The 13,004-nt window shown below is 45.5% G+C and overlaps 1 protein-coding gene across 7 annotated transcripts in view; it reads right to left on the reverse strand.

Moving 5' to 3' along the window:
* LOC130273250 (ATP-binding cassette sub-family B member 5-like) overlaps window positions 1–13,004 on the reverse strand; it is a 192,478-nt gene that overhangs the window by 34,942 nt on the left and 144,532 nt on the right. For 6 of the 7 annotated variants that reach the window (XM_056519727.1, XM_056519726.1, XM_056519723.1 and 3 more), the window contains 4 exons: window positions 12,110–12,271; window positions 11,426–11,581; window positions 2,015–2,158; window positions 645–749 (listed from right to left, as the gene is read on the reverse strand). In XM_056519727.1, the coding sequence (XP_056375702.1) occupies window positions 645–749; window positions 2,015–2,158; window positions 11,426–11,581; window positions 12,110–12,271 (567 nt within the window). The remainder of the gene's footprint in view (window positions 1–644; window positions 750–2,014; window positions 2,159–11,425; window positions 11,582–12,109; window positions 12,272–13,004) is intronic. The other variant, XM_056519729.1, reaches the window with a different exon arrangement.

Below are 13,004 nucleotides of genomic sequence, written 5' to 3' on the forward strand. Positions count from 1 at the left end.
TGATAAGTAGAAGAAATGCATTAATGACAATTGAAGACAATTTAAAACAATTTAAAACAAGTAGTCATTCTACTGTGTATACAGCTAGGTAGAAAAATAAACACAATAAACCAATAAAAAGGCTTCAAGAAGCGGGATAAATATGATGGATATATGTTAAGATCTAGAATGAAAAAAACAATTTAAGGGTATGTTTTGCACAGATCTGCTGCAGATTTGCTGCTGCAGGGTTTGCTACCCATCGACTTTAATAGGTAGCAAAATCTGCTACAGCAAATCTGCAGCAGAAAATACGCTCGTGTGAACGTACCCTAATAAAAAAAAATATTTACTTATTCAGAAATACTATCATAAATATTTTCTATTTTATTTTATTTCTATTTTATTATAGGAATTTTATCACAGAACCCCCCCCTAAAATTTTCTTTTAGTATACCACTGTAATTGCATTCCACATTATGAACAGCGACTATTATCCCACAATGATGAGAGGCAGACAGTCTGTCTTAGATAATGCCAGACTCTGAACCGCAGGAGGGCAAATCATTGACTTGGCAGTGAACTCAAAACAGTAAAGCTGGGTTTATAGACAACATTTTACTTATTAGAATTTATTTTACAAAAAGAAACAACAACAACTTTACCTGTAAGAAGTAAGTAAAAAAGGACACAGCACCAATAACTACAAACATTATACAATATAAGTCAGATTCACGTTTTATCTTATCCGGATCATCATATCCAAAAATCTGTCAAAACAAGAACAAATATTAAATGCTAGGAAAATAGAAAGCAGAGGGGAAAAAAAAGACAGTAATATGGAATAAGCTGTCTAAAGACTAAAATATATCATAACATTATAGAATGACAGCATCCTGCTCTTCAAAAATATTGTTTGTTCTAGTTGGGCTTTATGTGGAGCATATATTCTCCAGTCCTTTTTTCTTGGTATTTATAGGGTGCATTGGTTCAGTATTGACAGGATAGTGTACAGATCTGTAACCTAAATAATGTCTCTTGATTACACATTCACTGTAAAGTATTCGGACAAAACCTGCTAAAATAACATCAGCCACATAGTAAAAAGGAGAAGGAGGAGTGATCACATGACCTCAGGGTATCCCATAATGCCTTTCTAACAGCTCTCCAAGCCAGGCAGCATAGGGGTGACTTCAAAGCCACTATAATAACCTATGCATATAGCTTCATCAGCCATTTCAGAGAAAACGTGTTAGGTGAAGCTTTCTGTGAGGGACACTAAGCAGTGAACAACACATACTGTATAGGTGTAGGACCCCACATATATAATAGTTGTAATAATGCAGAAGAGCGATCTTCATCTGTTCTGTTAGTGCAAAACCTGTTTTAATTGGAAGTTTAGTTTGTTTTATGATTTACACTAATTGTAAAAAAGCAGTGCACAGAGGGTTTTGTGTCACTTTAGTGCACTTTCTAGAATGCCAATCCTGTTGCTATGCCCCAAAAGACACTGCATTTCCTCTTTCTAGGCACGCAACCTGTTGCTACTCCTAAAAAGGATAGTTTTTGGACATTTATTTTAAAAAGCATAACAAATTCACTAGTGCAATGTGTTCTTCTTCAAACTGTTAGTTACCAGAGGGTACCATCTGCTTACCCATTTCCATACCTGTTGCTGTAAATTTATAATAAACTTTGCCTTAAAAACAGCTCAAAAGTACTTAGATACACTCCTAGGTGACCTAACAGTGTTAAACATGGCTTTTAATTATATTAGACAGAGTTATATACATGTTTTGGGGCTATTGGTGAAGTACAGGTTTGGACAGCACTAGGTCAGTCAGAACCAGAACTTTTTACCAGAGGTCGACAAACCGGCAGAACCAAACTTTTGAAAACTCTCCAGTAACTATATAGATAGGTTTACCAACATATAGACTTGGTAGTAGTGGTTTTATTTTTACATTCATACTAAGGTTAAGGAGTCATTTATTATTTTTTTGTTTATAGTATTTTCATCTTCTAATTTACTTACAGCAATAATTTTGGCAAAAAAAATGCAAAATGCTGGGTGACTTCCCCCATTAATTAATGATGCAATAGTTCCAACCATAATATAGGGCCATTCAGACTTGTTAAGTTGCAAAAGTTTTAAGAAGGAAACATTGGGAGGACTGTCCTGGAAAAAGAAAATAGAAAACAGATATTAATATACTTAAATGGGCACTCTCATTAAAACAAATTTTTGCTATGCTTTGTTTAAAAAAAATTAAGTTTTCTATGTTTTATTTGTGTTTAAAAAAGCTGCCACTAGGCATCTCCCTACTTGTTCAGAACACATTTCTCCCCATCTCTTGTACAGATTTTGGACTCCTGCTGCCCTGGCAGAAGTCCAAAATCCTGAAATGCAGTCTGGGGTGCTGGGGGGGAGGTGCAGCCTTAGCCAATCAGAGCTCATCTCACATTGAACTGCTCTGGGCTGTTTGTAGCAGAATGAAGGAGGAAGTTCTCCCCTGTATGGCTTCAGATGATGTCATGCTTGCTTGCTGGGTAACGCCCCTTCCCAGTCTGTGAATCTGACTGAGACTGAGCAGAAAATACAGAGCAATATCAACGTAAAAAACTAAAAAAAATAATAGAAATAAAGGCAGGGGGTGGTTTATCATGATGGGGGCAGTGAACTGGGAGGATTATAAAATTTACCAAGATCATGAGAGGTACTCTTTAAAGGGGCTTTCTGGTCACAAGATATTGATGGATAGGATAGGTCATCAATATTAGATCAGTGGGGTGCTGACACTCAGTACCCATCAGCTGTTTGCTCGAGCTGCTGCTACAGCATACACAAAGTAACAGAGCTGGAAGCAGACAGCTCTGTTCTCTGTGCAGTGCCTGTGCTGGGCTCCAGCAGCTCAACTCCTATTCACTTTAATATGTGATGAGCGGCAGTAACAAAGCACGGCTACTACACAATAAACAGCGTCTTTTACTTTGCTTGTGTATGTACTAGAGCTGTGGCTTGTAAAAAGGAGATTTTTGTGCTTACCGTAAAATCTCTTTCTCAAAGGATCCATTGGGGGACACAGACCATGGGTATATCCTGCTGTCACTAGGAGGCTTAACACTATGGCAACCAAGAAAAGGATATACCCACCTCCAGGCCACTGAGCTACTAAGTTTTAGTCCCAGAGCAATAGGAGACGACCAACAGGTCAAGAGAAAACCACAAACTGTCCGAGCAACCAGAAGAAAAGGCAACTGAACAACCTTCGGACAGATAAATCGAAAATATGAAATAGGAACACCAGAAAAAGGGTGGGAGCAGTGTCCCCCAATGGATCCTTCGAGAAAGAGATTTTACAGTAAGCACAAAAATCTCCTTTTCTCTATCGGCTCCATTGGGGGACACAGACCATGGGACGTACCAAAGCCGTCCCTTGGGTGGGTAAGGAATCAGACAGGTAGACGGTTGGACCACCGCAGCCTGCAACATCTTATGGCCCAGAGTAGTATCAGCTGATGCGAAGGCATGAATCTGGTAGGACCTTGAGAAAGTGTGCAAAGGCGACCATGCGGTCGCCTTACAGAACTGCCAGGCCAAAGCCACGTAGCGGAGGGCCCAGGAAGCCCCGAAAAATGGGTGGAATGAGCCAAAACCCTGAAGGAATCTTCCCCTTGCAGCGGTAAGCTCCCGAAGTAGCAGACCGGATCCATCGAAAAATGGTGGCCATAGAAGCAGGGTGTCCTGTACGACGACCTTCTGGAAAAACAAAAAAGTCACACTGCCGAAAGGAAAGAGTGAGAGAAGTCCAAACAGCCCTCACCACAACCAGGTTGTGGAACAAACGCTTCCAGGAATGAGAAGGGGCCGAACAAAAGGACGGTAGAATGATGTCCTCACAGAGATTAAAAAAATCAAAACCATTTCAGGTAAGAAGGACGGGCCTGGACGGAAAACAACTTGTCCTGGTAAACAACCAGGAAGGGAGAACGGCAGGAGAGCTTCCAGCTCTGACAACCTCCTTACAGAGGTAAGAGCAATAAGGAACACCACCTTCCGGGGAAGGAGGCGAAGAGAAATGTCCCTGAGAGGTTCAAAAGGGGCACCTTGCAGGGCACCTAAGACCAAGTGTAAGTCCCAAGGGAAGGAAGGGGACTGATATGGAGGGGCAGCTTGTGCCACTCCCTGAACCAGGTTTGGACATGATAATTGAAAGTCAGAGGAAGTTGAAAAAGAACTGAAAGGGCTGAACCTTTGACCCTTAAGGGAACTGAAAGCCAACCCTTGGGCCAGCCCCGACTGGAAAGGGGTCGGGAAGGGAAAACCACGACCGGAGAAAAAAGTCTGAGTTTCACACCAAAGAAAATAAGACCGCCAGGTATGGTGGTAAATCTTGCAGAGGAAGGCTTGTGAGCCCTCAACATGGTGCTAACCACTTGGGAAGAGAAACCTCCGGTCCTTAGAACCGCTGTCTCAACCGCCACGCTGTCAAATGCAGAGACGGTAAATGGGGGTGGCACAGGAGACCTGAGATAGGAGGTCTGGACGATAGGGAAGGTGTTCAGGAGTCTGACCACGACGACGTACCACGCCCGCTGGGGGCAGGCTGGGCCACGAGAATGGCGGGAACGCCCACTGTGAGTTTCCTCAGGACCTCGAAAAGAGAGGCAGGGGAGGAAACAGATAAGGTAGGGAAAAGCCCGACCACTAAACAGATAAGGTAGGGCAAAGCCCGACCAAGAGAGAGGAACGCTTCGGTTGTGGCGGGACAAGCAGAGGTCCACGCCTGGAGCGCTCCAGGGGTTGCAGATCACTGCAAACACCCCTGGATGTAGGGACCACTCGCCTTGGACGACTGAGGACCGGCCGAGAAGACCACATCTCAGGGACGGCCGGAATGAAGATAGCTGAGATGGTCAGAAACCTGAGTTCTGCCCAAAAGGGAATTTCCCAAGAAGCAAGCAAGAAAGAATTGCTCTAGGCCCCAACATGTTGAAGGGGAAAAGGGCTTCTTGGGGGACCAAGGCCCCAGACCGGCCGGTCCCTGAAAAGACCTCCCCAGCCCGGCAGACTGGCAGGGAGGGGCAGGAAGGAGCGCCCCCGAAAAAGCAGGGGGGAAACGAAGCCACTGTAGAAGGGACCGACAAGACTGTCGAGAGAGAACAATCTTGCGGTTGAGAGACAATGGAGACCTGTCGCAAATGGCACAGCCTCCACGGCCGCCGCCAACCGACCCAGGACATCCATGCAAAAGCGAATGGAAACTGGAGCAGGGTGCCGAAGTCATCGGACTCTTGATAAGAGAGTCAGCCGATTGGCCGGCGGAGTCGAAAGCGGGCAGAGGCCGCGTCGAACTGGAGCCCCAGGAGAGCGGTTGGACCATCCAACCGAAGTGAGACAAGGTCTGGAGGTATCTACACTGTATATTAAAAAACCTATCCTATGCCCCCCTCAAGGGGGGCATAGGATAGGTTTTTTAATATACAGTGTAGACTCCTCCACTAACCGTGTGTACACTGCAGGTACACACAGGTAGATAATAGGTGATGCCTGGCTGGCACAGATAATTAATAATACAGGAGGAGAGATACACTGCAAAATTTTAACTCCTTTTTTGTTGGTGTTTTGAAATTAATAAAGATTATACTTTTCAACAAATATATGGGAAATATAGGGAATTAGTGGATCACTTCGGTGATCTTTTGGTGAATTGGTTTAAATAACCCTCCATATATTGGTCCGCAGTTGGATCATAAGGTCTGGAGGTAGAGACTAAGACACTCCAGGATCTGGGCCCTGGCTGGAGCTCTGATCAGGAGGTCGTCCCAGTAAGGAATCAAGGAGACAACTGTTGTCCGTAAAAGGGCTGTCACAGGCGCCAGGACTTTGGTAAAGTCCGGAGAGAATTGGCCAGACCGAAATGGAGAGCATCAATAGAAAATGACCATCCGGAACGGCAAAGCGGAGGTACCGCTGATGACCGGGAAATAATGAGATGTGGAGACAAGCATCCTTGATGTCCACCGAGGCACGAAAACTCCCCGTGAACCATGGACGCCAGCACCAAACAGAGAGACTCCATTCGGGATGGAAAAGCAGAAGATGCTGGCTGAGATACTCGAGAACCAAGATTGGGCGAATAGAAACACCTTTCTTGGGGACCACAAAGAGGTTGGAATAAACCTTGAAAACGTTCCCCTGAAGGAACCGGGATAATTACTTCCTGTGTAGGGATCACTTGCTGAATGTGCGTGGTCCAGGCATCCTGGAAGAGTAAGAGGCGACCAACCACCCGAGAAAAGGTCGGCGGGTGGGGGCGACTCTTCAGGCTGAGGAAGGCCTACGGGTGCCTGATGGGGCCGCAAAACATTCCGGAACGGATAGTCTACCTCCGGGAGTGATGAGTCCGGAAGATCCGGAAGGAGGGAGCCCTCTTCCCGTGGAGGCGCCTGGCTGGACCCTTTGTTGGTACCCTTTGCTGGTACCAAAGTTCCGCAGAACCGGAAGGAGGACTTACGACGGAAAACGGTTCTGTGAGCCCTATCCAGAGGTAATAAAGAACTCTTTTCCGCCCGTCGCCTCACTTCCTGAAGGCGGCGTCCGCATTCCAGGCTTTAAGCCACATGGAGGGACGGTGGCTACCAGGTAGCTTGTGGCAAAGGAAGCACAGTGGCTTTTTTTTTTGGCGCATGAAGGCAAAGGAAACACAAACTCCTTTGCAGGATTTGAACCTAGGACCCAGCACTGCAATGCTACAGTGCCAACCACTGAGCCGCTCAAATTCCATAACAGAAAATCTCCAGTTGTGGAGAGGAGGTCCACAATGAGGTCCTTGGCGAAAGGATACCACGCTTGAACCTTCTTAGTTTCCTGAAACTTCTTGTCAGGGTGCCTCCAGGCGGATACCAGCAGGGCGTAAAATTCAGCGAGAGAACTGAAAGACTTGGGTGCCGGTCGGGCACAAGGAAAGGAGACTTCTGGACACGTCCGAAGTTCCTGGGTCCTTTAGATGGAAGGTGTCTCTTATGGCCGAAACCAATGAGTACACCACATCAGGCATATCCGAGCGGTCCTCCGAGTCGGAGGCCGAATAAGAAACCTCATCCACAAGTTCTCCAAGTGAATGGGAATGAGGTGAGGCAGCCCTGGAAGAGGTCGGGCATGATGAAAGAAAACTTCTGGACCACGTCCGAAGTTCCTGGGTCCTTTTGCTGGAAGGTGTCTCTTATGGTCGAAACCAATGAGTACAAAACTTCAGGCATAACCGTGCGGTCCTCTGAGTCGGAGGCCGAATCAGAACCTCATCCACAAGTTCTCCAGGTAAATGGGAACGAGGTGAGGCAGCCCTGGAGGTTGGGCACGATGAAAGGAAACTTCTGGAGCCACGTCCGTAGTGCCTGGGTCCTCTAGATGGAAGGCGTCTCTTATGGCCGAAACCAATGAGTGCTCCATGTCCGACATATCCGTGCAGTCCTCTGAATCAGAGGCCGAATCGGAAACTTCACCCACAAGTTCTCCAGGTGAAGAATGTGAGAGGTGGTCTTGGAAGAGGTCGACTGACCTGGTACGCGGTCTGGAGAGCGGTAATCACGGAAGCGTCCTCCGGAGGAGAGGCGCCTTGGACAAGTTGGAGTAGCGGCTAGCCCTATGAGGGGAGCGACCGTGCCTACCAGAAGACCCAGGAGAACACTCCCTTATTATGCCTGCAAGAGCGGTAGAATAGGGAGAATGTGACCGAGACCCTCCGGAGGGCCAGCGTAGAGGACCACTCCAAGGCTGTAGCCAAGTCGGGGAGGGGATAGTAGGGGGAGCAGTGGTACAGGCGGAAGAAGTGGGTTCCGCAGAACTGGGCATGGTAGAATTGCAGCCCCTGTAAGAATAATAGGAGACCAGGGCCCTTGCTATTTGTCCAGAAGGAAAGACAATTCCGGGCTCAGCCATATCCAAAAGGAAACAGCACACCCAGAAACAACCTTGCCCTGGTGTATATGTGTGTCCCCAGTGAAAAAGCAGCTGTGAAGAGCGCTGAACAGCTGAGGAGAGAGAGTGAGGGAGACAGAACGCCTAGCCAAAGAGAAGAGAGGGGCCGGATCTGGGCCCTGGCTAGTCTGGCCAAGGAGCTTCTCATTGGCCTTAAAAAAAAAAAAAAAACTCATCTGCGCATGTCATAGCGCTGATAGGCAGAGAAAAGACTGGCCGCATAATAGAATAGAGATTCCCGCGGCCGTGAGTGGGCGGGACTAAAACCCGACCAGAGCCCGTGGCAAGAGATAAGAAAATGGCCGGGCTATAATGGCGTTCTCGCCACACATAAAGTAAAAACACCGCCGGCAGCCCGCAGTTGCCAACAGGAGAGCAGGGCTGAGTTCTGGCGCGATATGGTCGGAGATAGGGGCCACGCTCACTGAGAGCGCAGGAGGAGTCAGCAGTGTGAAATGAAAGTAATTGCTGTCGGCATCTGTGAAAAGGCGCCGGGGCTACAACATCCCTAGAGAAGGGAGGCTTAAACCCCTCTGACACCCTCCTAGTCCTACACCAATGATTTGTATGCAGTCCCCCACTGAGTGAAAATCCCCAATACCTCCCGCCTGAAAGGGTTCCCCACATGACAGGGAAATAATAATAAAGAGGAGTGGGCTGAAGTATGGGGGCCTCCAGAGGATGCAGAATCCTAGAACCTGCAAGAAAAGGGAGAAAAATAAGCACCTTCTGTCTGAAGAACTTACCTCATGAAGTCTTCAGCCAGCTTTGTCACCTGCATCATGCCAGGCTACCATGTGCGAGCGAGGCGAGCAGGGAGATAGGGGGACCCGGACCCATGAGGTACAACCCCAGGCGCTGACCGTTAACGGGAGGGGGTTGACAGTACACAACGCTATGTCTGTGCTCCCTCAATCGCAATGGGGAAACAGTGAGCCGCAGTTCCTGAGTCCCCACCTCAAAACAGGAAAGAAAATGGAATAAAAAACTAACACATCCCTAAATCTTAGAAAATAATAAAACATAAGACCTGGTCTGGAGAGAACTCCAGACCAGTGTCTACCTCCTTAGACACTAAGCTAAAACTGATTAGCTCAGTGGCCTGGAGGCGGGTATATCATGCTGGGAGGAGCCAACTTTTCTTGTTGCCATAGTGTCAAGCCTCCTAGTGACAGCAGCTGGCTGTTCCCTTACACGAAGCCCAGGAAGAATACTTTGATTGGTAGGGTTTTGGTGAACTACTATAACTTTACTTAACTCCTGATGCAGTACAGTTTAACTTTAGTTTCAAAAGGAGTCAAATTGTTTAAGGGACTTCTTTTAGGAAGTAAGGTGCAAAAATATGCCTATATATAGGCACTTATTTCCACACCTATATAGGAAACTAGGTGTTCAACTGGTATATACTAGTAAACAGAGGCATAGCTTGTAGCTTTTGGGCTCCGATGCAAAATCTGCAACAGGGCACCATATGCCAAATATAATACTGGTCTCTTATGGGCAGTTGTGCTTTGGGGCCCCATAAGGCACAAGGGCCCCAATGCGACTGCTACCTCTATAGCTACGTCACTGCTAGTAAACCACTTACACGTGTGAAAAGCATACCAGAGACTTTTCAGTTAGTATATTGGCTGGTAAAGCAACTCTTTAAGGGACAGTGACCAACTTCTCACTCATCTGCTAAAACCGTGTAACATGTTGCTCTGTGCTGAAAAGACTGTTATAATTGGATTTGCACTGAATGTCCAGTAAAGTTCCAAGTGTCCAGAGTACACATACCTGTACTTCAAACCAAGTGAACAAAACCTTTGACAAAAGGATCGTTGGGTTTACAGGCGACTCTGGGGTTAGTTATTCCACCCTGCCATGTGACATTCCCATGTATATTTCCAAGGTACTACTACTCCCAGCTAACCTGTACTAAAACACCTATCATCCCCATGAGTAGCACATTTTGAACATAATTTTATAGTTTACTTATATAATTAATCTACAAGAAAGTAACTACATTGCGTTGCTTGAAGAAAAGGATCCAGCACTGTTCTCTTTAAAGGAAATCTGTCATCAGAATCACCCGCACTAAACCTGTTACATAGGCTTGTAGTGCGGGTGATCCTGATTAAAACGCTTCTTACCTGGTTAAAAATGGTTCAGCTGTTCTTCAGATATCTATATCTTTAGTTTTATGTTATTCCCTGGCTTGGGACTCAGTGGGAGATCTTATCATCTCGGACTCGGCTATACGTCATTCTAGCTGGGCGGAGTGGCCGCCCGGCTCATGAATATTCATGAACTTATCCTCGTAGTCTAACTCCTTTTTCTAGGTCTGATGGGGAGGGCTGCGCATGCGCCGCATTCCGTACACCCGGAAGCGGCGTTCTCCCCCCGGTTTCACTCGAGTTGCAGCCCAATACAAGAAGACGGGCTGCATGAGTGAAAAGACGGGGGGAGAACGCCGCTTCCGCGTGTACGGAACGTGGCGCATGCGTGGCCCTCCCCACCAGACCTAGAAAAAGGAGTTAGACTACGAAGATAAGTTCATGAATATTCATGAGCCGGGCGGCCGCTCCGCCCAGCTAGAATGACGTATAGCCGAGTCCGAGATGATAAGACCTCCCACTGAGTCCCAAGCCAGGGAATAACAGAAAATTAAAGATATAGATATCTGAAGAACAGCTGAACCATTTTTAACCAGGTAAGAAATGTTTTAATCAGGATCACCCGCACTACAAGCCTATGTAACAGGTTTAGTGCGGGTGATTCTGATGACAGATTTCCTTTAAATATTATCCTCTTTATTGGTCATGTGAAAGCAAGCCACAAGCCGTGAAAATGTTATATGTATTGCTTATGATTAAGACGACATAAGACCATAAAATGCATTAATAGCTCTGTTTGTATGTGGATTGCTTTAACATTTAGGACGAATAAAGAGGATAATATTTGACAATAACCCTGCTGGATCCTTTTCTTCTAGTTAGAATGTTCTGATGGGGTGGCTGCTTTCTGTTTTGGAATAATTGCATTACTTATTATGTACCAATGGAACTTTTTATGTAGTAAACAGTACACTGGACTTAAAAGTAGATATTTAAAGGGTACTCTGGTGGAACACATTTTTATTTATTTATATTTTAAAATCAACTGATGCCAGAAAGTTAAACAGATTTGTAAATTACTTCTATTAAAAATTCTTAATCCTTCCAGTACTTATTAGCGGCTGTATACTACAGAGGAAATTATTTTCTTTTGGGATTTCTTTTCTGTCACGACCACAGTGCTCTCTGCTGTCACCTCTGTCCATGTCAGGAACTGTGCAGAGCAAGAGAAAATCCCCATAGCAAACATATTCTGCTCTGGACAGTTCCTAAAATGGACAGAGGTTTCTGCAGAGAGCGCTGTGGATGTGACAGAAAAGAAATGTTGAAAAAAGTTTTACACTGGATTACCCCTTTAAGGCATTACCTCTTCCTCATTCTCAGCGTCATTTTCTTCATTCTTCTTGCCCTCTTTAATGTTGTTTTTCAGAGGGGAATTGGGACACTTTATTGTCAATGTTTTATCAGGAATTCCATTTACTGACTCTTTTCTCTCTTTATTATCTTCTGTTCCTTGTATAAACTGTAAAATATTAGCATATAGTGTCAACACATTTTTCCATAAGGCTAACCTACTAATTTAATACCTTTAAAGCGGTTGTGCGCTGCCCTGCCTTTCGGAGCTCCGCACGCAGCGTCTGGAAGTTCATTACTCCGAACGCTGTGTGCGGGCTTCCGTGTTCGTGGCCGACGGGCGTGACGTCCGCCCGCCCCCCTCGTGATGTCATGCCCGCCCCCTCAACGAAAGTCTATGGGAAGGGGGCATGACAGCGGTCGCGCCCCCTTCCCATAGACTTTGGTAGAGGGGGCGGACGTCACGCCCGGCGGACGCGAACACGGAAACCCGCACACAGCGTTCGGAGTAATGAACTGCGTGCGGAGCTCTGAAAGGCAGGGCAGCGCACAACCCCTTTAATGGGTTTTACAGTATGTCTACCTATGACATTGTTAAGAGTGCATTTTTTTTTGCTCTGTTAACACATCCTTCTGTTTTCTCATCTTTGACATGAAGGGACCAGCTATTTACTATAATGTAGGTATGACACTCTACCTGTGCTGTCGCAAGTGTATAGTATATTCCTTTGATCTCCATTAGTGCCGAATGTGACCCTTGCTCAGACACCATGCCGTTTTGTAATACCACAATTAAATCTGCTGTCCAAACTGTGCTGAGACGATGGGCAATGACAATTGTTGTACGTCCTTTACTGGCCTAAGAAATAATGCAACAAATATGAATATACCTTAGAGTTTTTTTTACTTGTTAACACATGGTTTATTCTGTTAACTCGAAAGTTATTCTATTAATGGCCTTATGCACTGCTGTGCTGTGGCCACGGGTGAGCGCTCTGCTATCTGTGTAGACTGCTCAGCGGTGGCCTTCATAAGCATAATATGGAGGAACGGGGAATATAGAGCATATATATGGAGCTCAGTCAGCCGTCTCCCTGCCTGCAATACGCACTGGGCCCACTGTAAGCCTAACTGCAAATAAACAACTGATTGAACTAAGTAACCATTTATTTTACAGTTCTTCAACCACACTATAACCCAGTATACTAGGTTTAGTGCAGTGAAACTAGCTGTCAGATTCTCTTTAATGCATACAATGTATGCATTGTAAGTGATTACAGAACGACATGAAAAAAAATAAAAATAAATAAATAACACAAGGAGGAAAATATTTTTTTGTATTCAGCCAAAAAGAAAAAAAATTATTTGTAATGACATGTAAAAAGAGGTAATAAAACCCCTCCAAAGCAAAACATTTTCTACATCTTAAAGAAGTTTAAATTACATTTAGTTTCATGTACAAAATGCACATTAAGGGTCTTTAACACAGGTTGATTATGGGTTATTAATTTGAAGAAGCGCTTGTTTCGATGACTGACCAGTGTAAAAAGGAGATTTTTGTACTCACCGTAAAATCTCTCTTTCTTGTAGCT

The sequence above is a fragment of the Hyla sarda genome, chromosome 5, assembly GCF_029499605.1.
Source record: "Hyla sarda isolate aHylSar1 chromosome 5, aHylSar1.hap1, whole genome shotgun sequence".
Classification (NCBI taxonomy): domain Eukaryota; kingdom Metazoa; phylum Chordata; class Amphibia; order Anura; family Hylidae; genus Hyla; species Hyla sarda.